Below are 25,629 nucleotides of genomic sequence, written 5' to 3'. Positions count from 1 at the left end.
GGATTGAGTCCATCATCAGCAAATTTGCTGATGACACCAAATTGGGAGGGAGTGTCGACCTGCCAGAAGGCAGGAGGGCTCTGCAGAGGGATCTGGATAGACTGGAGAGATGGGCTGACTCCAATGGAATGAAGTTCAACAAGGCCAAGTGCCGGGTCCTGCACTTTGGCCACAACAACCCCCTGCAGCGCTATAGGCTGGGCACAGAGTGGCTGGAGAGCAGCCAGGCGGAAAGGGACCTGGGGGTGCTGATCGACAGGAGGCTGAACATGAGCCAGCAGTGTGCCCAGGTGGCCAAGAAGGCCAATGGCATCCTGGCCTGCACCAAGAACAGTGTGGCCAGCAGGAGCAGGGAAGTGATCCTTCCCCTGTACTCTGCATTGGTGAGGCCACACCTGGAGTATTGTGTTCAGCTCTGGGCCCCTCAGTTCAGGAAGGATATTGAGGTGCTGGAGCGGGTCCAAAGAAGAGCAACGAGGCTGGTGAAGGGACTGGAGCACAAGTCCTATGAGGAGAGGCTGAGAGAGCTGGGGTTGTTCAGTCTGGAGAAGAGAAGGCTTAGAGGCGACCTCATCACTCTCTTCAACTACCTGAAGGGAGGTTATAGCCAGGTGGGGGTTGGTCTCTTCTCCCAGGCAACCAACAATAGGACAAGGGGACATGGGCTCAAGCTCTGCCAGGGGAGGTTTAGGTTAGATGTTAGGAAGAAATTCTTTACAGAGAGGGTTATCAGGCATTGGAATGGCCTACCCAGAGAGGTGGTGGATTCACCATCCCTGGAGGTTTTTAAAAAGAGATTGGACGTGGCCCTTAGTGCCATGATATAGTAATTGGAGTTGGATCAGGGGTTGGACTTGATGATCTTGGAGGTCTTTTCCAACCCAATCTATTCTATGATTCTATGATTCTATGAATTCTAGTCACTTGATACAATTGTGTGAGTTTTCTGCCCCTTGTTTTGGGGGTACGGTCATAAAATAAATCAGGCTGGAAGGAACCCAGAGTCCTCCCAAGTGACTGGTGACCCGGAGCTTACCTGCTGCTGTTCCTGCTTCTCCTCGAGCCCTGTCCCTACACAGAGCCTGGCAGACCTCGGTGATGGGAAGGCACAGCAGAGGTTGTTCAGTCTGTGCTGGGAGGTTTTCAAAACCCAACTGCATGCAGCCTTGAGGTACCAGGTGTGGCCTCTTAATTGACCCTGTTTTTAGCAGAAACTGTCACCTCTGAGGTCCCTTTGAGTGCCTCAGCTGTGTGTGTACTCTCCTAAACCACCCACCTCCTTCAGCAGGTGTCCCACGTTTTGGAACAGGCTGCCCAGGGAAGCAGTGGAAGAGGTGTCTCTAAACTGGAGAGACATGGATTTGACTGATGGCCCACTTCATTGGATAAGGAATTGGCTGGATGGTTGCATTCATGGCTCAGTGGAGACCAGTGACGAGTGGCATCCTCAGGTGTTGGTATTGGGACTGACACTTCTTAACTTCTTTGTCAGTGACATGGACAGTGAAATTTGAGTGCAGCCTCAACTAGGTTTCAGCCAGCTGTGCCCAAAATCTGTGAAAAATATGGTGTAAAGTGACTGTGAGAATGAGAGGAGAAAGAAGAAAGCTATGCTCAATGTCTTGATCTGCTTGACATTTTTCTATTATTTTAGCACTGATCTCTGAGAATCAATAAATACAGCTAATCATAGCTAGATTATTTAAGACTTCTCTTTATCCACACAATTCATGTGATAGTAATTATGGCACAACTTGGGTGTTAAATTCTACCTGAAGTAAGAGATACTGGAAAAAAAAGCCCAAAGGAATTAATGACAACATTGCCTGAATAATAGCATATTTATATTGTAATTTCTCTGTTACTTGATCGATTCAGATGATCCATCCCTATCTCTGCAATCAGAAAATTCAGCGTTGTTGAGTGAGTATGTGCATGTGTTATTTGTATAACCATGAAGTTAATACTGGTTTCTAATAATTAGCAGAAAGGAGTGAGTTTTTATTTTAAGGTGCAGTGTTCAGAGCAGCAGCACTGCTCTCATCAGAGAAATGAGCTGGTGTTATAATTGCTCAGCAGTGCACTTCATTCACTTGTTTAAAGGCCAGTTTTTCCCATTTCAGCTCATTATCTCACTTTTTCATTGCCGTCTTTATTTATAAATGCTGTGAAATATAAAATAATTTTTCATCCCTAAGATAAAAGGCTGATGAAAGTTCCAGTGTAATGCAGATCTCATCCTCAGCATAGGGCAAAAATGGGCATTTTGCAGTTGTAGCGTTTTGCTTCAGAACTGAGATGTCCTCTTTCTTTACAGCATAAGGGAGGACTTAATTAAAATCTTGTCTGCAAATAGAATTTCTCACATCACTTGGCTGTCCTCTCTGCCTTCCCTTAAAAAATGTCCTTTTATTCTGTTGTGTTTTTTCACTAGTGCTGGTGGTGTAGCCACTGGGATCCAGTGGGATTCACGTGACTAAACACCTTTGGGGGTTTATTTTGGGAATGTGTGTGGTGGTTTTTTTGCTTTTGTGTTTTGGTTTTTTGGGGATTTTTTGCACTGCACTAATCCTTTGCAGTTTGAATGTAGGAAAAATACTGAGAGGGGAATAGCACCAGCCAGAGGTTTATACCATATAAACTGCTCATCCAAGAACATTCACTGGAGTTTTCACCTGCAGTTCTCACACCATTCAGTTTGCACAGATCAAATGCTGGGGTTTAGGTAACTGCTGCATGATCTGGAAAAACACAGGTAGCATCTCTGTATCCAGCATGAGGATACAGTCATTGGTCTTTAAGGAAAACTTTGGTGACAAAGTTCAGCCCTGTAGAACGAGGTGATAGAGAAGAAATCCAGACCTTTCAGAGCATCTGAATCCCTGCGAAGTTTGTAGCAAAATTTTTGTTCTAAGAAATGTGAGTCATAGAATCATAGAATGGTTTGGGTTGGAAGGGACCTTTAAAGACTTGTCACAGCCTGATACTACCCCTCTCTCCCTTCAAGTTTGTTTTAAAGGTTGTCAGCCCTGATAGCTAATGAGCAAAAACCTTCCTTCCCCTACGAGAAAGGTGAATCCCATCTGACACCCGCAGGCCTGGTGCTGTTACCAGAAAACCCCAAAATTCTAGCAGTGACACCAGCCATGGAGACAGATATTAATAGACTGGGTCTGTCTGTTTCTGGAAGGATAGGGCTAAAAATTACCTGTGCTTCACATTCCGTGACCAACCATTCCAAGGTGCTGAAGTCTCTTGATCACCCTTGGGCCCCAGGGAGGCAAGACACTTCCCTAAGAGAAGGGTCTGTCCAGCATTTTGGACCTTCTCTTCCCCTCAGAAGTGAGTCACACACAGCTATAGATAGGAATGGAAAAAGGAGCTCATCTTCATGTAATTACTTTAGCTTTCCTTCTGGGTGTTTCCTGCTAAGCTCAGTAAAGGAAGAATGTCTGCAAAAGGAGTTGCAGTAGTTGCAGATTGGTTTAATTAAAAACCTGAAATACTTAGCCACCATCAACGAGATTCAATCTGAGCCAAGCACACAGTTAACAAAAATCAGTTTGTGATCAGAGCAGGTTTTACATAAAAATCAAGTGAAATTATACAGAACACTGTCAAATAATTATTTAATGTTGTATCTGACCTAGATAGATGGTCTGTAGTGCTGACCTCCCTACAGTAATGAGTTAATACAGCCTAACTCTAATACCTAGTCTATGATTACATCATCTGTGTGCTGTGTAAGGCAGCCTGTAGAGGGTAAGGAGGAGTAAGGTACACGGTGGCTGACTGCAAAAGGCTCCATGCTGCTTTCCAAGCCCATGAAGGTGGCTGGTTATCTGCCTCCACGTCCCACAGTTCTGGAGTTCCCAACAGAACGGCGCGTCCCTCTCTTTGCTCTTCTTAATTGTCTCCACAGTGGACCCTCCTCTTCACTGCTCTCCTCAGAGCTGGAAACACCTGTGCCTGTTTCTGTGCCTATTGGGGGCCTTTCATAAGGGTCACTTTGACAGGAGGCTTTCTCCTCCCGGCACTCCTGCCCATGTGGAAGCTTCAGGCTCTCGTTGAAGAAGGCAGAGGCCATGCACTCGGCCGCCACTGTGTCGCAAGCACAGAGGAGTTTCTCACATATGCTCCAACCAATGCCTTAAAAAGAAGAGTTTAAGAATTAATGTTTGAAAGCAGTTAAAATTAGCCAATGTGTGATAAAATTTTCAAATCTGCCTCAAATTTTAGTCTCCAAATTCACCTTTAGCCATCTAAATACAAACCTGACACCAAGGTGCTCGGCAGCAGAAGGTCCAACTGGCTTTAGTTGAATTTGTGAATGTAAAGACACAAAGAGCTGACTCCTGTCTGCAATTACAAAATGTCTGAATGTAATTTGCTCAACCTGATCTGGTCACATCATGCACAGTGGTGTAATAATCTTTGTCTCAACTAGGAAAAAAGCTCTAGTTTAAAGTAAATGTTGCAAACTTTTTCTAAACTAAATAATTAGTCTGTCTCCATACTCAACCCTAGCAGCTCTCATTCATGGTGGCTCTCAGTCTGTCATGCCGATAGACTGTCAGGACATGAGAATTTCCTCTAACACATACTTACATTTTGGCATATGATCAATACATAATACTTCAGATCTGGAACTTCTTTCTGCATGACATCCAAGTTTCTTAACTTGTTCCATACAACAGTGATGAGAGAAGCAGCATCTAAAATAAATAGTAGATGTAAATGGAAAATACTTACACTTCCTGCATCCCAGAGTGCTCACAATTATTTGTAGGTCTTTATTTTCAATGCCTATTAAAACTAAGAAATTTTAGAAATTATAGAAATTTTCATACCATGGATTTTTTTTTCTATAAAGAAGAAAACTTGAACTATTCCTTCTTACCTTCTATACTTACTCCTACTTTTTTTTCCTCCTTCCTAATTCCTTTGGTGTCACATGTTTAACAATGCTGTTCTTTTTTAGGGGGGGTTGTTTTAATTTTAAGGCACATAATTACAATTGTGACCATGACCTAATCTGCCATGAGAAGTGTCTTCCAGTATTCAAATCTTGGCTGAAAATATGAAAACTACATCACTATAGCCAGATCACTAGCCTTCATCTAGCCTAATTTTTCATGCATGGGCAGTCTTACTTGTGTGCAAGTGTAGAAAAAAGGTGTGTACTGTATACCAGGTGCTATAATTAGACCTGATATGCCCCAACTATCATGAACTTCCACAGAGGGACAGATTTTTATTTGTAAATACAATACTCTCAGAGGAGATTTCTTTACTTTGGTTGAATTCTCTGTATTATTCCTCATTGACAGCCGTGCCATAACAGCACACGGTCAGGCATGGAAGGGCTTTGGCCTGCAGCTCCAGGAGGACTTCGGTCCAGCTCTTCTCTCTTCTGAAGGACAGTGCAGTGTGGGTGGATGTTAACTCTTCTCTTCATACATCACTTTCCAAACCACCTGTTAGCCAAGTTTCACTTGTCCTCATCCCTTTTAATATACCCTTCCCTCTGCTCTGCTTACCTGCCATCATTCTCCTTTCTTATTTTAATTGAGTTAGTAAGTCCTCTCCAAAACACTGTTGCAACAGTAGAATGGGTCTTTGTGACATCAGAGTATTTCATGTGTTACGTATTTAAGTGGGGTTTTTTTACCCAAAATGTGACCTGACTACTGATACATACCCAACAAAAGATGCACTGATCTTTTTTAGTCCTTGGGCGCCCCAATAATGCCCACAGTTAATGGCAAACACAGAAGAGCCCACACCTGTCCAGTGCATCGGTGGGATGACCTCTTCCCTCTTGGCCACAATAGCAACCATAAGACTCAAATTCCTCTGGGCATCGCTCAGTTAAGCAGAACAGCATTTCTCCAAGCTGGGGCAGCTCCCTCTTCGCTCTTCCACTTCCCCTCTCTTGCAGAAAGGTTAATCGCTCACACACTGTAAAGCAAAGTTGTTATTTGACACATCATGTTTTCACTGCTTGGGGGCTCCCTTGTCATGACAAAAGTGTTTTCAGAGCTGTCAGAAACTTTGAAAGACAACACTTTAAAATCTGTAAATTATTGCTCCAGTCCATGAATTATGGCTCTTAGAATTCTGCTGAGCAAGACAGCAGAAGGATAGGGAAATATTTAAAGGGGAGAGAGATTTCCTCTGAAAATATAATTACAAGTCAAATTGGATTGCAATGAGAATACTTTGCAGTCCTTTGTAATCCTTCATAGCTAAATTTTTCTTCTTTCAATGGCTTCTATCTCAGCTGATTCAGCAAATACCCCTTGTGCTTGCACAGTGATAGCTGGGCAATGACCATGTTGTGCTGGAGGAAACAATATCTTTTTTGGTTTCCTTTGAAATATAGTTCAATTCAATCTATAATCCCCCTAGTCCAGATGCAGGAATGATCTGTTGTAGTGGCTGCAGTAGTGCCAAGGTTTTGGCATCACCATGTCCCAATCCTAATGTCTCTGTGGCTCCCCCCACTCAAGAAGAACTGATATTGTGGGAATTATTCCTAAGAATTGAGAGAACACAGTGTTCCTTGTCAGAAAAATGATGTCAAGGGTGCCTCTTCTGAGACTTTGCCAGGGAAAGGACTTGAAGGGATTGATTGGCTGGATTGGGGGAGAGAGATGGAGGGCTTCTGTTCCCTCTGCATCCTCCTCTCTCCCATGAGTAATCCCATTTTCCCTTCTGGAGCTCTAGACTGACTCCCTGCTTCTTCCAGGGACAACCCTTGCTTACTGCCTCCAGAAGGAAATTCTGCCTATATACCTACTTGAGTCTTCACTCTCTCGTGTTAATTCACTGATAATGAACCACAAGGTTCATGCATTGACATGTGCTCTGTAACAGCTGATATTTTACAATCAAATTTTCCACGTTGGTGGAAGGTTGGTTTGATTCTTCATGTTTGCTCTTTTCCAGTTCTGGGGCTGCTTCTCTCCATTGGGAAACCAAATAAGATGGATGGTAGAGTCCATGGGTGTGAATTTAGAGCAGTGTCAGGTCTGAAATGTCTTGAGATTTCTGAGATCTCTTAGCAGGAATGGGAATAGAATCAGAAATGCTGAGAAGAAGTCTGACTCTGGCAAGACTTGCAAAAGGTCAGAATGAGGATCAAGGAAGTTCCTAATATTGCTTCTGCTGTAAAATAAGGTAACTTAAAAATGTGATTAAATTACTGCCTACAAGCAGTAGGAACTGCCTAAAAGCAAGTGGAAACATTCACTGAGCTCATTTTAGATTTTGCACTGTATGAAAAATGTTCTTATAACCTAATAATAAGTAGGTTCTTTAAGTGTTAGTGATAACACATTGGCAGAAGAGGTTAAACTGATGGAAGGTTTTGCAGATGTCTGCATCTCCTTTCTTATAAATACCAATACATCTGTGCTTATCTAACTGGTTTAGAGTAACTATAATCTCTATATGTAATATATACCTACTTTTAATATAGAGGTAGATGAATGTTTTATTAGCTATAATGGGGAAATAACCCCTTATTTACCTTTTCCTCCAGATTCATTGGGTCCCCTGTCAGACAGTCCCAGTTCCAGAGCTATTGCAGAGGAAGCTATGCTTGGGCCACCCCTTGCAGGACTTGTCTCTGGAGAAGACAAATGCATAGATTAGATGTGTGAAGGTAGAATAAATTCTTCTTTCAGTGATGTGTCCAAAAGTGCACATTCTGAAGCATAATCAACTGGCAGTCTTCTAAAACTTTTAAATTCATAGTGGGAGGCTGTTCATTAAATGTTAGTTAAGCCTTCCTTGTCAGTTAAGCTTTCCTTGTCCAGTCAGACTACCCTTTCCAGGGTCAGTCAGTGTTGTGCACCCTGCATTCTATGTAACCTATCCAGATTTAGGGAGAAAATAATGTTATTCTACATATCCATGAAAAATGCTGACTCCTCAGATAGCTGTGAACAGGAATAGGGGAGTGCTATAAATCAGGTGCTATAAATTAATTTTTTACTTGCCTTTTTCTTTTGTCCTTGCAGATGTGCTTGCGGAAATCTTCTCGGTGGGGACAATTTTGACTTGCATTGAGTTAATATCTCCTGGGAATGAGGCTGGGGAGGTGGTTATCGCTTCCACTGGGGCCACAGCTCCCATAAATCCATCTTCTTCTGAGCAAGCAGTAACAGGAAAGCAGAGGAAAACATGGAAAATAAACAGCAAGATTTTAATTTTAGATATCTGGTCAGAGTAATATCCTCAGGCAGAACCAGTGGGAATTGATGGTCATAGAGAAAAAACATTCAACAGGAAAATTGGAAAAGCAGTGTATCCACACTGGTCATTTCTTCACATCTCTTGCCTTTCAGAAGGAGGGACTGTTGTTAACGATGATCAGTTTAACTGCTGATTTTTTATTTTAATTTTATTTATGTGTACTGAGAAAAAGAGCTGTGCCAGTTGCTGAAAACCATGTTGGTTGCTTCTTAGTCAGCTGTACTGAGAGATAAAGCCCAGGTGAGATGTCATGAGATGTCATTTTCTGAGTAAATTGCTTTAAAAAAAGTGTCTGTTCACCTGAATGTTCCAAAATGCGGAGCAACATTAGTGAAAGTGGGAAATTATTTGACTGATGCAGAGCTGGGTGACTGAGGGGTTTACTGGGTTGTAAACACAGGGAAATACCAAGGGCAAAATAATTTGACATATAAATACATTATTTTTCAGGAGATTAGTTTAAAAATTAAATTGGTATATGTTTATTGTTGAGCAGGAGTGTTTTGTTAAATTTGTGGATACTTAACATCCTTTTTTTCTTTCTTTTTAAACCTTTTTTATATAAGCTAGCCTGTAAAAGAAAGCACTGTTATCAAATGGTTTCATTTTTTCTAAATGTCAGTATGAAGCATGTGGCATTTCACAAACTAAATACTTTGAAAATACCACTGAGCTTGAGTTTCAATATTTTAAGAGCTTTTCTTTTGAATTCTTTGGCTGAAATTTTTAATTGGACTAAACCCAAATTCATTAAACTTGTCTCTCTGATGTTCTGGTTTTAGTATGTTTTGAAAATAACCTGTCATAGGATAAGAGAACAGATAAAAAGAAATGAAAGTACTGCTAAGAACACAACAAAGCCCATGAAAGGTGGTAGAAAGGGATCAATAGTCACACACTAGTTTTGATGGCTCAGCAAGATGCACAGTTTATACCACTGTGACAGTGATGTGTTGAAATGAAAGCGATTCTTGATAGATTTAGAAAATAAAACCAGAGTTTGGGAAGTTCTGCACAAAGAATAAATATTACAAATAATCTCCTGGGAGCTGTGCAGGCCTGGAACACAATACACAGATTTTCTGATACATTCAAATTAAGGGGGAGAACATTTAGTGATTTTCACCAGTGTTTGTACAGCAATGCCAAATTTCTGCACTGAGGTGGGAGACAGGATACTGTTCAGTGTAATCAGACTCAAAAAATTATTACTTTCTACTCTCCATATGCAGTGTACTTTAACATTTTTCTGGTGCATTTCATTCTGCCTGGATAATCCTTTCTACACAGAGAGGGCCACAGAAAATTTCCAAGTCTACCAAGGTGCTCCATTTTTAGCTGTACCTACTGGTATGGCTGTGCTTGAAGCACAGACACCTGTGAAAGTTGAAACAGGTTTTAGACTGGTAAAGAAATTGATGAAATTATCTATAATAAAGGAGGAGGCAAAATCAAAGTGAACCCTTCTGGCAGCAGATGCTATGAATGTAATTTACAGCACCAACCATTACATCTGAAAACCTTGTGTGAATAGGTTTTCAGAAATACTTGGGTGAGGAGTGCAAATGAGTGGCTGGAGGCACGAAACAGCTAATGCTTCTCAGTCTGGTTTTATTGTTTGTGTATCTGCTATCTGACCCTGATCTAAATTTGATTCTCTGGCAGCCCTGTTGTCACCATGCACAGGGTTTTAACTGTGATGCTTTTAGAGAAAGAATTGCTGTGTCAGTCAAAGAAAGAGGAAAGCTGAGGGTCACTGACCTTTCATCGACAGGATGGGAGGAGCAGGAGCTGTTCCTCTGTGGTCCTTCATGGTTACTGTACAAAAAAGAGGCATCATGGTAGTGACCTACCTACTGCATTTCTGCTGTGCATTTCTGGAGTGACTATTCCTGAATGCATTATAAAGCTTAAACAAACATCACTATTAGTGTGGTTTTATAAAGAGGGTAATTAGGAGAAAGGAAGTGGTTTGCTGAAGGATGTGCGAGTCAGCAGAAGCAGTAGAGGTATTATCCATAAGTCCTGTGCTGCAGATTTTTAACTGTGACACCACAGAGCTTCATAAATGAAAATCCAACTTCACCTTGAGTCAAGACCACCAAATTTTTAATAGAAGTTTAATCAGATTCTTACCTCTGGCTTTGGGAGTCACCAAGATCATTTCACTGGGCTCAAAAGAAATCACTGTTGAAGATAGAAAATGTAAACTCAGAAAACAAGTTGCCAGCACAGACTCTTATGAATAGTTGCTAAGAGATTACTCTGAAAACAGTAAGACCCAGGCATGTCATGGAGAGAGATTTGCCTGGTTTTTTCAGTGGTGTATTGATTGTTGTAGACAAAGTGATATTGATAAAATAATCTCATTGCTGCATGCAAATAATGTACTTTGCACTAACATAGGATTATATGTTTCTATGAAAGAAGCAGCATAAATATGACTGAAGTGGGAAATTCAAAATGAAGTCCATTTGACACACAAATAGACTAAACAAGATTAGGTCTGAAATCCCACTGTTATGCAGAGAAGGATGCCACATTCCCTGTGAACACCTTGTGTTTGCCTGCACAGATATAGGCAGGCAGCTATAAGGCCAAATAACTCCCTAACCTCTAATTTATTTCTTTACCTGATAAAATGAATATAATTTGTCAGTTACCTTTTGACAAATTAGAAGCATGGCTATCAAATGATCCAAAAAATCATCTCTGCCTCTTTTTGTGTGTTGTTAGGGCTTTGGGATGTCAAGAAGAATACCTTTGCCTTTGAATGAGTTTCTGAGTGATACTTAACTTGTGTTTAATGCATCTTCCAGAGTTGTCAAAGTAGAAGCTCCTTTGGGCTTGAATGAGGAGAATTAAATGGTAGGTGGTTCTCCAAATGTCTCCTTCAAAGTCTGACTAGGTATGTTATCTGTGATACAGTAGTATGTTCCTAGTACAGGTTTTTATCCCTTGGTAATATTTTGAGCTTTATGTTGGACTTATACCTCTTTAGAGAGCATGAGTAATTGTTTTTCAGGAAGTAAAAGATTGCTGCAGATGTGCAAATACAGGTGCTCTTGCTCCTTCAGGAGTTCTCAGTTTTCTATTACCAAACTTCCCAGAAGCAGCTAGAAAAACATGGACCAAAACTGGAGCTGTTGCTAGGTGAAAATGAGAAATATCTGGTAAAAAAACTACTTTGATAATACAGGAGAGATATGAAGGAACAGCCAGCACTTACACTCAGCCTTTTCAAGTACACACACTTATGCCTGTGCTGGTTTTTTTTAAAAAAATAGAAAAAAAACCCTTTAAAAGTCAGAAGTGTTGTTTCTTAAAAAAAAAAAGTAAGATTCTGTATGGTTTTCATTATTCCAAACTGACACTTAGGGCAGTGGCTCACAGAGAGGAGCACACTACACCTTGAAACCAGGTTCTGAAGTTCTAAAACAATGCAACTTTCCACCTCTCCCCAGGCAACAAAGTTTAGTGGAAGGTGTCCCTGCCCACAGTAGGGGCACTGGAACCATCTGATCTTCAAGGACCCTTCCAACCCAAACCATTCTGTGATTTTCTGAGTTAAGCAGTGGCTTGGTTGTACCCACCCAGTGCTCATATGCTTGGCAGATAGGGGGTCTCTGAACATGGCAGTGGGGCTTTGCTTGTGAGGGAGCCTCATAGCAAGAGTTCAGCAGCTAAACTGGGCAATGGCTGGTCTAAGACTGGTCTCCTTCTCTATTTCCTGCCTGCAGGACTTGGCCCTCATTTACCAGGTGTGCCCTCCCAGAGGTACCAAGGGCTTTGGGTGACTTCTGTCCCTGGCCTCTCGTGTTGCAGTGCTCACCATGCAGGCAGGAAGAGAGTAGTTTTCTCATACTGCAGCAATGAGTTTTTGCAAGCATCAACTCCTCAATAAGACAACCATTGATTGTAGCAGGAAAAAAAATGAAGACTGTCACAAGAACCACTTGGTCTCGTGGTTTAGGGACTCACCCAGGAGGCACCAGAGTGAGAAGATTTCAACCTGGATCTCTGCATTACAAGTAAATAAACCACCAAACTGCTGCCTCATTGCCACAAACCATGCTCAATCTTTCCTCGTGCTCCTGCTTGATCTTGTGGAATTAAACATCTCTTTAAAGACAAGAAATATGCAACTAGCTGTGGGTCCAGTGGCTGGCACCCACACAGCACGTCTCTGCCAAACAGCTCACCTGCTCCAGCCTGTGTTCCCAGGGGAAAAAAAGGCTGTTTTGTGAAAACAGATTTTGTTGTAGAGTGCTCATTCTCAGCTCCTGGGAAACTTACTGTAAACACTGGTTAAACACATTACATGCACAAATTGAAAAATTGCACCTTGCCATTCAGTCTTGAATTCAATCACCAAGACATTGTATCTGCTTCTACATCAGTCCTTTTAGAAGGGCAGAAAGAAAGTGAACAGCTTGTATTCTTTCAGCTTTTGGGAGCTGAAAACAGGGCTTCTTGCCCTCTAAGTTGCAAACCTTCTTCCACAGATGCAGTCACTGCCCGTGTTTCATCAGTCCCACGATGAAGGAGCTCTGCAAAAGGAAAAGCATTGTTAACTCCAGAGACTCATGGCTTAGGATGCTCCTTAGACTGGATCTTGGCATAACATGAACAGTCATCAAAAAAGAACTTATTTCTAAATATTATTATTATCCTTGTTGTGCAGTTATTTCATGATATAAATATAGAAAATATAAACCTAGTTATTTATAATTACAGTAGCAGTATTAAAATTCTGATTTAGTACTTATACCATGCTGATACTAAATTCTACTCTGCAACATTTAGTATAATAATAAAAAATAATCTCAAAGAGTTTCAACATTAAAAAAAGAGGAATTGGCTAGCAATCACCATTCTTTAAATTCCTGTTTCAGCAGCTTATTTTTCTGAGTATAAATTGGTCTCAATTTAATATGTTCCAGACAAAGAATTATAGAGATGACCTACCCTCTGTATGACGTGTTGTCAGCTCTCTCTTGCTGATTGTTTCTGAAAAAGAAAAAGGTCTCTCATAAAGTGTGAGAAGGGGATTTGTCACTGTTTGATCTGAATAGGTCAGGCATTCATTGAATATATTCCTATCAAAACAAAGGTTTAGTCGAACACATGCCCATTTCACTAAAATTTTTCTCTGTAATAAAGAATCTATCAAAATCCTTTTCCTGTAAATTTACCAAGTAGGATTTTTTCCCCCCAAAATCTGAACTGAACAGAACAGCTACACAGAAGGATAATAACATGACTGAACACTAAATAAAAATGTTTCATTCAAAGGCTTTCTTTTCGTATTGAGAAATATAATCGAGGACCTAAAATCAGTGGAGGTATCCAGTGACCTAAAAATGAATCCATCTTTATCAGCAGTGGTAAAACCAGCATGATTTTCCTGTTAGCACCTAACAATTCCCCTTTATTTGCAGTGTCTTGGAACTACCATACTGTATATTAGGGCCATCTGATCCCAGTAAAAGATTAATGTCTTAAAACAAAAAAAACAACAACAAACCCCCAAAAAACAACTTGGCTTCCATGCAAACTTGCCTGGGGCATTTCCTTCTCCCTTGACCTCTTCAGGAGGGGATGCACACATCCAGAGCATGATACAGAGGTGTATGCCTGATCTCAGCACTGAGGTCTGTGGCTATGAGCCAAAAGGATTAGAAAAGCTAATGTTGCTTTTTCCCATCTCCCTCAGTGTGGGAGTCCAAAGGTCCTCCCCCTGCCATGTTCCAATTGCAATCCACAGGAATGAAGTTTTTAATCCAGCCCTGCTCCCACAGGACAGGTATTTGGTCTCGCAAGGCTGTAATTTCAGCTACAGAGCTGGGATCAGTGTATGACAATGGACATAAACATCCCCTTCACCTTTAGCAGGGATTTTTCCTTCCAAAATGGAAACCAAGTAACTGACCAGAATAAGCCTGTTTTTCACTTTTCCAGTTAGTTTTTGCATGGTTCAAAGGAAGATTTAGGCTAGCAATATCTTTAGCATTCCTGCTAGTGACCTCATCACACATATCACTCATTCATTCCAGCTGCAAAAAGCCTCACAAGGCTGACAGGACCTTCCTGAAGAAAAAAATTTCTTCATATCTAACTGGAACTTCCCTGTTGCAGTTGTGTGTCTTGCCTCTTGTCCTGTCCCTGTGCACCTCCAGGAAGAGTCTGGCTCCATCTTCTCTACACACCTCACTAATTACTGAGGACAGCAAAAACATCTCCCCCGAGCCTCCTTCTCTTTCATCATGAGCTTCAGCCCCCTCCCCATCCCAATAACCTCTCCTGGACCTGCTCCAGGACAGCAATTAGTCTGCTGCCTTCTCCTCTCCTGATATTCACTTGAGTAGCAGTAAATGGGCAGGACACATGAAACTGAGAACAGGACAGACTGCCAGGTTTATGGCAGGAAAGCACCCAGCTACTGCTTCATTCTCCTTGGGTCAGATTCGATACTGGCAGACAAACTGGCAGGAGGAGGCAGTGGATCAGATCCTTATTATTACCTGTAACTGGAGATGGACAGAAGGAGACATCCAGCCCATTCAGGGAAGAGTTAATATGTGCATTCACAAGGCATTCAATGGCATCTTTGTCACAGGTGCAGAGGAACTGTTCACAGGGATCCCCAGACTCTGGAAATAAAACAAAAATCCAAACAAGGCACTATTGAAAAACATTTTCCATCTGCTTTTTCCTCCCTGTAAGGTTTGTGCCTGTATTCATTAGTGCAAACCAATTTATACTGAGCTTCTCCATGCCAAACACAGTCAAGTTTCATAGTCCAACACTGGTTTTGAAACACAAACCAATGAAGTCTGGCATGCCTGGCAAAGAGATTATTGCCTCTCTGGTTCATTTATAAAAATCAGACCTTGACGCCTCAGAAGAGAATTTTTTTTCAGGTCTCTACTCGGCATCTGCTGCATTTCTGTTGTGTGGAGACATCTCAAGCAGTGTTTAGTGGTCCTGAAAAGTCAGGGAAACCTCAAGGAGAGGCTGCCTGCTGCAGGAGCCCTGGCAAGCCCAGGTGGTTTCTGCTTAATTTGTCTATCACTTTTGGTAGATAGACCAGAATGCACTTCTGGTCACGGTGAGGCTCCGGTGTTAGCTTTTGTGACAGGTTAATCTCACCACAGGTCAGGTTTTCAGTAGAGCAGCTGACATCTGTAGAAATCTTTGATGGGTCCCATGTGCACTCCATCTCCAGTGCTTCCTCATAGCATTTGCGGTGCTGGAAGCAGCATCTTAAGAATGAAATAACAGAGAGTTCTCACAATTTAGTTTCAGTTCGAAGTAATGCTGCCATGTTGCTCTTGCACAACAATGCAAAAGGTGCTAAAGGAGAAAAGGGGGGTCCATGGTGTGATACCCAGACAAAAGAAAGGCTGAGTACTGCTTTTCTCTGAGTGAAAGTAGTTGGACAAAGATATCTGGATTCAGCACTGAGTTGTGGGAGCGGGTCTGCGTACTGTGTGTGACCACACATTTCTGTCCTGCTGTGGTACCTGAGCTTACAAGGAGTCTACAGGCAGCTTAAATAAGAAATCCACTATCAGTGCCCAAATACTTCCCCCCAGCACTGTCACCACATTGACAAATATTGTCCCATGGCTCGACTCTAGAGGTCTTGGATGCAGTCCTGTCCCAACCTTTCCCACTGCAAATTTGGAGAACTACTCTGAACCTGACAGTCATGGAGGTTTAATGGCTTTGCAATGCCTTTCAGATCCCTGTGTCTCATTGTGACTCCATAAATAGAGGTACTGTCATCCTCTATTTCTTTTACTTCTATGCAACAATTAGACAATTAGAATTAAAATGCACCATTTATCCATGGGAAAGGGCCACAAAATAATTTTCTCACACTGGAGTGAAGCACTTTTCTCCTACCACCACACAACACAGGCAGTCAGAAACCTTGTGTTTTCCTACACAGTTGCTGTCCTGCAAACCTCAAATGCCTGCATGGCCACTATAGCTGTGAATAGCAATAAAAATTCAAGTAAAACAACAAGGTCTTTATCAATCCTCTCCTCTCTTCACCTGTTTGTACAGATAAATCATCTGCTTTTATATAATAGCAGCATCTGTGTACACTGACATCAGCTGTAAATGAAACACCAGTAAAAGACTGAAGTCATCATTTAACCCACATAAAATTGTTGTACAGATTAAACAGAAGTTTGCTGTTAGATTTAGATTGAAATATCCTCATTTCAGAGAAAGAGACTCAGCATATGGCTCTGTTATTGAATTGCCATTGGCTGGACCATGCCAAATGTAAAGACAACATGAACTCCCACATCCAGCAGCTGCTGCCAGGAAGGGTGAACTTGTGATCACAAAGTAAGGAGTTGCATTTAGTTAAGCTCACGTGGGATTTTTGTTAAAGGCACAGTGAAACATGTTATTACACATCACCCACAGCCCTGAGGCACCAGGAGACAAAACAGTCCTGCGGTGATTAGAGCACAGAGCAAACACCTGTGCCTTGCCAGGCTCCCTTCTAGGCTACAAGTGCACTTTCTCACTTTCTATATTTAGAAAGCATTTAATATTTAATCGCTCACTATATTAATAAATCATGATTACAATATTTAATTTGTCCTTACAACCAGGGGAGTCCAAATAATGTAGCTAACAAACGAAATAGCATTCAGCAGAGAGGCCTTGGTGGCTTCTCTGCACCACAAATTCTACTGTGCCTTGTTTCAGAGGTGAGGCTGAAGTTTGTGAGCTCCATCAGGAAAAGGGTCTTAACGATCTAGCTGATGACATGTCTCAAAACACTCCTGTCTCTGCCTGAGGTCTAGTGATGTGTTAGTATTTGAAAGCTCCTCTAGCTGCATAATTAGTCTAATACAAGCTCCATGCAGTTCTTGTTTGTTTAGAGCATCACAATTACATCAACACTTACTGCACCAATTAATCCGAAAATTTACTTACTTTGCCTTTGTAAGTAGGAGATTGTAAGGCGTGGATTGTCCCCTGGGCATGCTTCTTTTTCACGTGGACTATGGAGGTAAACTGGGCTCCTAATTTAGATATGACAATTAACTACTCTGGGAAATAGGAAAGGGTTGGTTTTATAGGCACTAAGGCACTTTCTAATGCCTTAAAAACCTGCAGTGAGGTGTTCAGCCCTTTCCTGTGGAACAGAAATGACAGGGACAAAACCCAAGGATTGCTAAACTAGTTTTTAAGAAATAAGTTGGTGAAAAAAGTTGCAACACTTTGGGAACTGTCTCTGGGACAAACACATAACAGCCACTGGTTTGGAGGCTCTCTTGAGCCAAGGGCACATCTGTGTCAGTGGCAAAGCAATAGTCAGTCCCTGTTCACTGCACACGGCAGTGAGATTTCTGTGCTGCTAAGAATACCTCACCCTGGGGCTGGAAACCAATTTGTAAACACAGACTGACTCTGTGGATGTTTCTCAGGACAAACCTGCTGATGGATGGTTCTGTAGTTTCTGGTTTTATGCTGGTCTACATTAAAATAAAGCTGAGTGAAGCAAAAGCCCAGGTGCTCAGTTCTTTGTGTATCAATCCATTGAACTGACTCGAGCTCTCATTTCAGGATGTCATCACAATTGTTCAGAAAACCTTTCATAGAGAAGTTCCATGGTTGTTTTCCAGTAGCAGAGTTAGGTCTCCATTCTCCCAGCCATCCCATGCTGCAAAGTGGATGGATTAATTTCCATCTAGCTATAGGCATCAGCCTTTTCTGAGCCATTGCTGTCTTCATGCAGGGAATGAATACATTATATTGTTGGAAACACTTTTTTCTGCAAACACATAAATGTATCTTGATTCTCTTTGAATTTCCTTTTAACCCCCCTGCTGACATAAGTGAACAATCATCTGATTGTCCTGGCCCAAGATTACATTTTTTCTCACTAGCCCAGTCAGTCTGGGGCAATGTCCCTCCAAAGCACAGAGTGGAGTTTGGATGTTTTTTTTTCCTGCTGCATGGTACTGAGAAGAAACATTGAGCTACAGTGCTCTTTTCTGGCCTTGATGTTCCCATGTCTTACAACCTTGTCATGTACAAAGGCACTCAGGGCATGATCTACTTAACCTCCTTATGTCACCTAAAGTCATACTTAGCTGTAACCTGATTCTGCTGATGCTTAAATCCCCCTCAGATGCCAACATTTTTATTAGAGTCCACTATGAACTTAGATTGCTGGTTTATTACACAGCCCCCAATACTAACAGTTTGGTAAAACTGCAAACCCACCAAACTGCTCAGATTAGAGCTCTCCCACTCTCTTTATTAACAGGGCCTCCAGTTTTTGTCACTGATTTACTTGTTCTGGAGAATTCCCCAGTACCAAGGAATGAATGAGGTTTTCTTCACAAAGGTCTGTTCCCAAGACGTGCTCTAAGGCAACTAGCACAGGCTGTTGGCCCAGCAAAGCAGACAGTGCTCACCAGCAGGTAGGAATAACACAGGAAGGGCTGATATACCAGACTTGAAGTTATCTTTCATTGGTCATATCAGACATTCCAGTGGTAAGTGAGTGATGATTAATTAAACAGAGCCAGATGGTGTGAGTCTTATTTACTCCCAAGTAAATCTTTTTTTTTTTCCACAACTGTCTTGAAATCATTTACACACGTATTATGCTTTGGATAATCAGAGCATGAGGGCATTTAGAGCCAGTCAGGGCAGAAAAGGACATCTCATGGATATGACTTACTCATCAACTTCATCCACGGGGAGCCCTTCCATCTCAAACCTGCAAGAGCAACCATAGTCTTCAAAATCCCTGGGGCAAAACCCAGTAACACACTTCATCTTGTTCACAAAGTTGAGAAGGGCAGGGAAGTTAGTGAAGATGGACTGTAACCAGGTGAAGTGAGAACCCAGGCAGTCTGGAAAGGGAACAGTCATAAAAGACATGGTAAATGGAGGTGAGCCAGGAGTGGGTCATTCACGTGAACATGGATCCTAAACAAGGCAGTAACACAGGGACATTGAGCAATGCTTGGCAATCAGCAGTATTTAGTATTACAGCAGCCTTTGGGGAAATCTACAGCTTCAAAAACTCTTGTTTCTTCTCATTAAACATATAAAAGCAAACTCCACAGGATTTCTATTCAGTGCTCAAGTACAACTGGAACCCATACTTACCAAAAAATAATGCAACACTTTCCACATTTTGAAAGACTCCATTGAAGAGTGTGGCATTATCTAAATGAAAAAATAAACAAAACACACTTATTTTTAAAAAAGTACATGACAGTAACTGTCCCTAGATTGTCCCTGGTCTTGCTTCAGGTGTTAAACCATTCTGAGTTCCCAGCTATTTGCTCACAGCCCGCTTCCCTCAATGCTTCTGGAGTAGGAGGGATTCCCCACTGCCATGCAAGAACACAGAAAGTAAAGTTTAAACCATTCTTACTCAAGATTCTCTCAGGCATGTTAAGAAGCTCTGGCAGGAATGCTGGCGGCTCCAGGTCTCGGCCACCTATCTCAGCAAACAAATTTCAGAAGAAAAAGGTTTTAAAAAAACCCCACAACAACACAGTAAACCAGCAACATATATTTCATTATGACACGTACCCTGCAGGCATTTTGAACACCTTCCTGCACTGATAAGCTGATTTATCAAAGCCATGAAGCACTTGCTCAGCTCCATCCACACCCAGGAAAGCCCAGAAGCATAGAGGTAAGTCACATCCACTTCATCTCAAAAACCAGTCTTTATTAGACAGGTATTGCTGTTGAGGGTGTGCTAACCTTTGTCTTCCTGTACTCACCTGAACATTAGCCCTTACTGGGATAAATCAGGAGAATTATTTAAAACTATTTTAGTGCCCAACTATGCCCCAAATATTTCTACTCTGTAACCCTGTGCTCTTATTTGAAGCAAGGTTATCTGAAGACAAGTTGTTTAGTTTTTCTGAGTCCTTTTTGGCTATTACCTTATTGCCTCATTGCCTCTCTTCCTATCACTATTTATTTATTTATAAAGTTAATTATCTCTTTTTCTTTTTGAAGATGCTGTGGTATATTTGGTATATTTTCACACTGTCATTTTTATTCTGTTAGCCAAGTCCTGAATTAGAGTGAAATCTAATATTTGTTATCTCTCTTCCCATTTTTTAACCTATTCTTTTCCTCTGCATGATTTTAGAAGAAAATGTGCTACTTTGGATTTATTTAAATTTGGCTTTTCTTTAAAAAACATAGTAAGTCAAGGGTATTTACTGTCTCAAGAATCTAAAAACTGAAAACTGAAAAAAAAATCATAATGTTAAATATATGGTATATCTTATGTCAGAATAACTGGCATTAGGAAAGCTGTCCTTTTTCTCTACAAAAGATTCTGGGAAAGAGTTCTCTTGCTCATCTGTTACATTTTCCTGTAATAAATATAGGTGGAAGAGAGTAAAGCAGAGTAGGAGCTTTTTAGGTGTAAAGCTTAACTCCATGTTTAGCAAAGGATTAGGAAAAATAGGATTTTTTTTTTTAATCACATATAAGGGCTTTCTCAGGATGCCCACAACTTTTGTGGCATGAACAAGATGTTCATGGTAACAGTCCAGCAATTCATTTCTCAAGTTCAGTTGCAAAATAGGGATAGGGGATTGAGTGAGGCAGAAAGAGGTGCTACCTCTTGTGTTATTCTTTTCCTGAAAGTCTTATGCTTTCAGATAAACAGCAATTAATCAGAAATGTCCATCATTGCAGCAGGTCCAAGGGGAAAAAATTGTTTTTCACAATCCAGGAAAAGTCTCCCCATAAAGGTTGTCCTTTTCACAGAACTGGAACAAGTCTGTTGAAAGCTTGATGCCATAAGGAATTCAGATTCAAGAAAAATAATGGCATGATTTGCAAAAACAGCATTGAATGCTATATTTGTATATATGCTTGCTAAAGAAAAACTGACCCTTATTGTCAGGCCTAAAACCTGTATTTCCTCTGCAATGACAAATATCCTTCCCCTGAGCTGTGTTCTACCAAGTGCATCTAGAGCCAGGTTTGACACACACGGAATAACACCATGGCTCAAACACAGTGTCTGTTGATGAACAGCCATTGATCATTTAGTCCTTTCAGCAAAACTTTGAAAAACATGAAAATCCCATTGATTTGAAATGCATCAGAAGAGAAAATTGATGGAGCCATATTCCAGGGCTGCTGGAAGCCGTGATTGCTCCAGTATCCTTCACTTGCACTTAGTTCTTCTCAGCAAACTGAACTGTACACACAATTAACACACAAATGTTTGAAGTTCCCCCTGGAAAAGAATCTCTGCCACGGGGGCAGCAGCTTGGTAAACCATTGGCTCTTCTAATCCTCTCATTACAAAGAACAATATTTCCAATTGTCACTAAGTCAAGATCAATGAACCAATGTTTGCTAACAAGATTGCTCACTTTTGTTTAAATTGGGGGGGGTGGGAGGAGAAACAAAGAGAAAATATTTTCTGGATTAATTATTCTCTTTTCTTCTTTTGGTATCATGTATTTGGAGCTACTGGTCCTATGTCATTCCCTGTACAGCGAGTGAAAGGTTGCACTACAAAACTCAATCCTCTAAATCTCAGAAGACCCTGAGGATGTCAACTTCTCTTGCCTTTCTCTAAAATCTGCTAAAAAACTTGGCACATATTCTGAGACTTATGACATACATCAGCTCTTGGGCTTTCCCTTTGTATATGCTATCCATGGAATTTCTTTCAACATTCAGTTACGTGTAAAATTGTTTCTGCATCTGTGACTTTCCTAGTCTGACAAGAGTTTTCTGAAGTGTTGCCTGAAAAAAAGCCCATAAAAAAACATCAGTGCACCTCCAGTTTTGGTTTTTTTTGCAATTGTGGCTCATTAAAATGTCATAATACAGGGCACAAGTACAGTCATTATAATCCCTGGGGAGAAGAAATATCGATTGTGCCAGGAAAAGTCAGGGTGCATCAAAACCAACCTATTTGATTTATTCAAGGTAAATCACATTAACTCCTCTCAAAGATGCTACTTCATGTACGGATATTTGCTTCAGTCTCAAAGCAGAGATCAGCAGAATAGATCCCACACAAATATAAATCAATTTTCCTCTCCAAATCTAAACATGGTAACAGCTCAGATTGTGCTCAGCTGGGCGAAAAGAATCTAAATACTGTTGCACAGTCTTTTGAGGTTTTTGGGGTCTCTTTCAAATGTTATGTGAGAAAAATTTATGAGTGACCAGATTTTTTTGAGTGCACTATCAACATAAAAAAATTAATAAAATTTAAACATTTTATTAAAAAATTCTATTAAAAATTTAAAATAATTTTTTATATTAATAAATGGTGCAGGTATTTTAGCATTCTCTATCACTGCAGTGGGAAATGTGAATATTCTCACTGATTTCTCTTCATATAGGGGAGACTAAGAGTTCAGCTTCATCAATATATTTCACCCTGTGTGGTTTCTTGTGTTAGATCCAGGGGTTTTTTTGAATTCCAATGCAAGCAACACTCAGAAGAGAGGCAACTGGTGAAGCTGAAGTAGGTCAGTGCAGAGTTTGTACTGAGCCTTTTTTTTTCCCCTTTACAAATAACCCCGTGGATTGACCAGAAATGGTGTTAGATCTTCTAAGAGTCCTTCTCTTCACTTGCACGTCACAGCTCTTACTGACATTCATACACAGTACAGGGACTGCAGAAATTTGAAATGTTCACCCATCCCTGCCTCTGGGAAGTTCATTCAATCATAACAATAAAATCTAATGAGTTACATGAAGAAAAAAATCCTATTCATAGTAAAATTTGAAAGAGGAGCTTTATGTGAACAGGGGTTCTATTTCAGGATGCACTGAGTAGTTTGGAGAATTAAGACAATACACATGTACTTAATGAGCAGAATCTCTGTATATGTAACCTGCAATTTTTGGAGTCTAAAAGATTTAAATAGACCAAGTGCTAGCAAAGGGAAGTAGCAATTTTTTGGTTATATTTTTAACCCCACTAAATACTTCTTGCCTCATTAGATGTCCCGAGAAAAATATTTTTTAAGTACTTCATAAATAAACCTATTTAAGTGCATTTGGATGTTGAACAAAAACATCCAAATTTCAGGGGAGAGAAGGCGTGTTTCTAAAGGATTGTTTCCAAATGCTCATACTTAAAATAGTATTTTGACATAATGTCAAATAATGATAAAAATACATTGGCACTTACCACTGTACACCACCACAGACATAGACATCAGCAGAATTACAATCATTTTTTGTTTAATCCAAAGACAGGAAAAAAAGCCACACAGCAGACTGGTGTGCCTGGTGAGTTAAGTAAAATATTAGGCAGAATGTTATCTCTTGACTCTGGAAGTGGGAAGATATTAGCTTAGAAAATCATTCTTTTGTAGCCTGAATATATTTCTACTTGATATAATTAATTTTTTACCCTTATCATAGCAAATGCACATGTTACAGAAATTATATTTATGTATCCTTCAAATTTTACCGAACTCCTCTACAAATCTGACTGAAAATATTTATTTTGGTGTTGTTTTAAGTGAGTCAACAGACTCTGTGAAAGTGCAATTTAGCATCAAAATGATGCAATTGAAAATTCTTTTGGTTTGCAGTTTTCACATTTTCCTTGATCTAACAGGATGTTTAAACAATTCTTTGCATGTTTAAATGCAGATATCATGAAACACTGTGTAAACGAAAAGATATTCTGGGATTACTTCTATTAACTCCAGTTAATCTTCAATTCATTATATGAGTTTGTTTCATATCACAAAAATCTCTCCCACTTTGTAGTCAAACATTTATTCTAATCTGTGTTGAGACTGATCTAGCGTATCATAAATTTTCCTAATGATAGACATGATGTTTGGAGATCTTCAAGTTCTGGCTGTGCTTGACCTTACAGAAATGCGTAAAGAATTCTTCTGAAGCTAAAAGTCTTGAATTGATATTCATTAAATGGAAGATCATTTTTTAACTACAGTCACAGGTTACTCTAAATTTAGAATGATTTTCCAAGTAAGTCAGGCATGGAGCTTTTTACAGACAAATAAATGAATATTTATATATCAGTTTTCAAATATGTACTTCCTGATGATTATTTGTTTTCTAAGTTCAAATATTGCATTCATTTCTGTTATAAAATCTTGTAATATTTCATCAGGAAGTGAGCTTATAAACCTAACAGCTTTAAATATTTATAGTCTACTATCCCAAATTTCTCTACCTACTCTTTAGTCTACAACTCCACAGTCACAAATAGATTATTCTACATAATTTTCCTCCTGATTCTCATATTATAGAGTATGTCGAGAAAGGCTTACCTTGAGGGATATTATTCGAAAGCAGTTGGATAGAAGACAAATGGATTTCAACAAAGTCAGTACTAAGTTATTTATACCCACTTGTATATAGATGTCACCCATGTGATCACTTCCTTTATCAAACCCACTTCAACATTTATTAATTAATTCTTGCATAAGATTCCTTAGAGTCATTATGCCCGCAGTGTATTTAACAATATGGCTCCAGCCATGTAAAGGATCTATACTGAGAAGTCTGTTCTGCAGGTGCATTCACTGTATAATAACTTTCCCTAATACTCTTGGCTGTAATTAAATAACAATCATCCCTTTGTTATTAATCACTCACGAAATCTCTTGGGCATGTGAATGTGGCTCTAATAGCTTAGCAAGAGGTAGTGTTCAGTGATGAAAGATGAGTGAGAATTTACACAGCTTTAAACACTGGCATTCCTCAGGGCTGGGAAGTCTGCTCTTGTCTATCCACGGAGTCTCTGATCCAAGGCTGAGAGAAATCCAGGGAAAGGTTGAGTCAATGAGCTTTGGGAAGGATTCTCCTCATTGGGAAGGTGTGCTTTCTGCCAGGGCCAGACACAGCTACCCTGCAAAGAGCCCACCAACAAAGGCAAACTGTCCACTGAATTTTGGCATGGAGAAGTCTGACAAATTTGAAATTGTGAAAATACTCACATGAAGAACAGGCTTGATTCCTTCAGACCCTGTGAACTACATGGTTTTCAGAAAGGCCTTTGACATGGTGGCCCATAAGATCCTCATAGAGAAGCTGTTGACATCTGTGCTGGACGTGCCTGGTGAGGTGGGTTGAAAACTGAATGATGGGGCCCAGAGGGTGGCAGTCAGTGGCACAAAGTCTATTTGGAGGTCAGTGACTAGTGGTGTGTGCCAGTGGTCAGTGCTGGGTCCAGTCTTGCTTAGCATCTTCATCAATGATCTGGATGATGGGGCAGAGTGTACTCTCAGTAGGTTGGCAAATGACACTGAACTGAGAGGAGTGACTGATATTTCAAAGGGTCATGCTGCCATCCAGAGGGATCTCAACACCCTGAAGAAA

The 25,629-nt window shown here is 40.5% G+C and overlaps 1 protein-coding gene and 1 long non-coding RNA gene across 2 annotated transcripts; one reads left to right on the top strand and one right to left on the bottom strand.

The window, feature by feature from the left end:
• Positions 1 to 1,452: 1,452 nt before the first annotated feature.
• Positions 1,453 to 12,497, top strand: LOC113948274. The gene is made up of 6 exons (XR_003528075.1): positions 1,453 to 1,923; positions 6,952 to 7,182; positions 7,547 to 7,669; positions 8,028 to 8,502; positions 10,999 to 12,138; positions 12,487 to 12,497. It is a non-coding gene; the product is annotated as an uncharacterized LOC113948274 (long non-coding RNA).
• Positions 3,341 to 23,504, bottom strand: OC90 (otoconin 90). The gene is made up of 15 exons (XM_027645744.1): positions 23,467 to 23,504; positions 21,296 to 21,302; positions 19,694 to 19,763; positions 19,423 to 19,482; positions 18,989 to 19,163; positions 15,415 to 15,527; positions 14,787 to 14,915; positions 13,231 to 13,272; positions 12,756 to 12,812; positions 10,399 to 10,449; positions 8,007 to 8,153; positions 7,535 to 7,633; positions 5,787 to 5,961; positions 4,609 to 4,715; positions 3,341 to 4,149 (listed from the first exon to the last, which is right to left on the bottom strand). The coding sequence occupies exons 1-15, from the start codon at positions 23,502 to 23,504 to the stop codon at positions 3,839 to 3,841; spliced, it is 1,581 nt and encodes a 526-aa protein (XP_027501545.1). The 3' UTR covers positions 3,341 to 3,838.
• Positions 23,505 to 25,629: the final 2,125 nt, after the last annotated feature.

Source organism: Corapipo altera, unplaced genomic scaffold (genome assembly GCF_003945725.1).
Source record: "Corapipo altera isolate COAL_440 unplaced genomic scaffold, ASM394572v1 51, whole genome shotgun sequence".
NCBI lineage: Eukaryota > Metazoa > Chordata > Aves > Passeriformes > Pipridae > Corapipo > Corapipo altera.
This window is presented reverse-complemented; position numbering and strand designations above follow the sequence as displayed.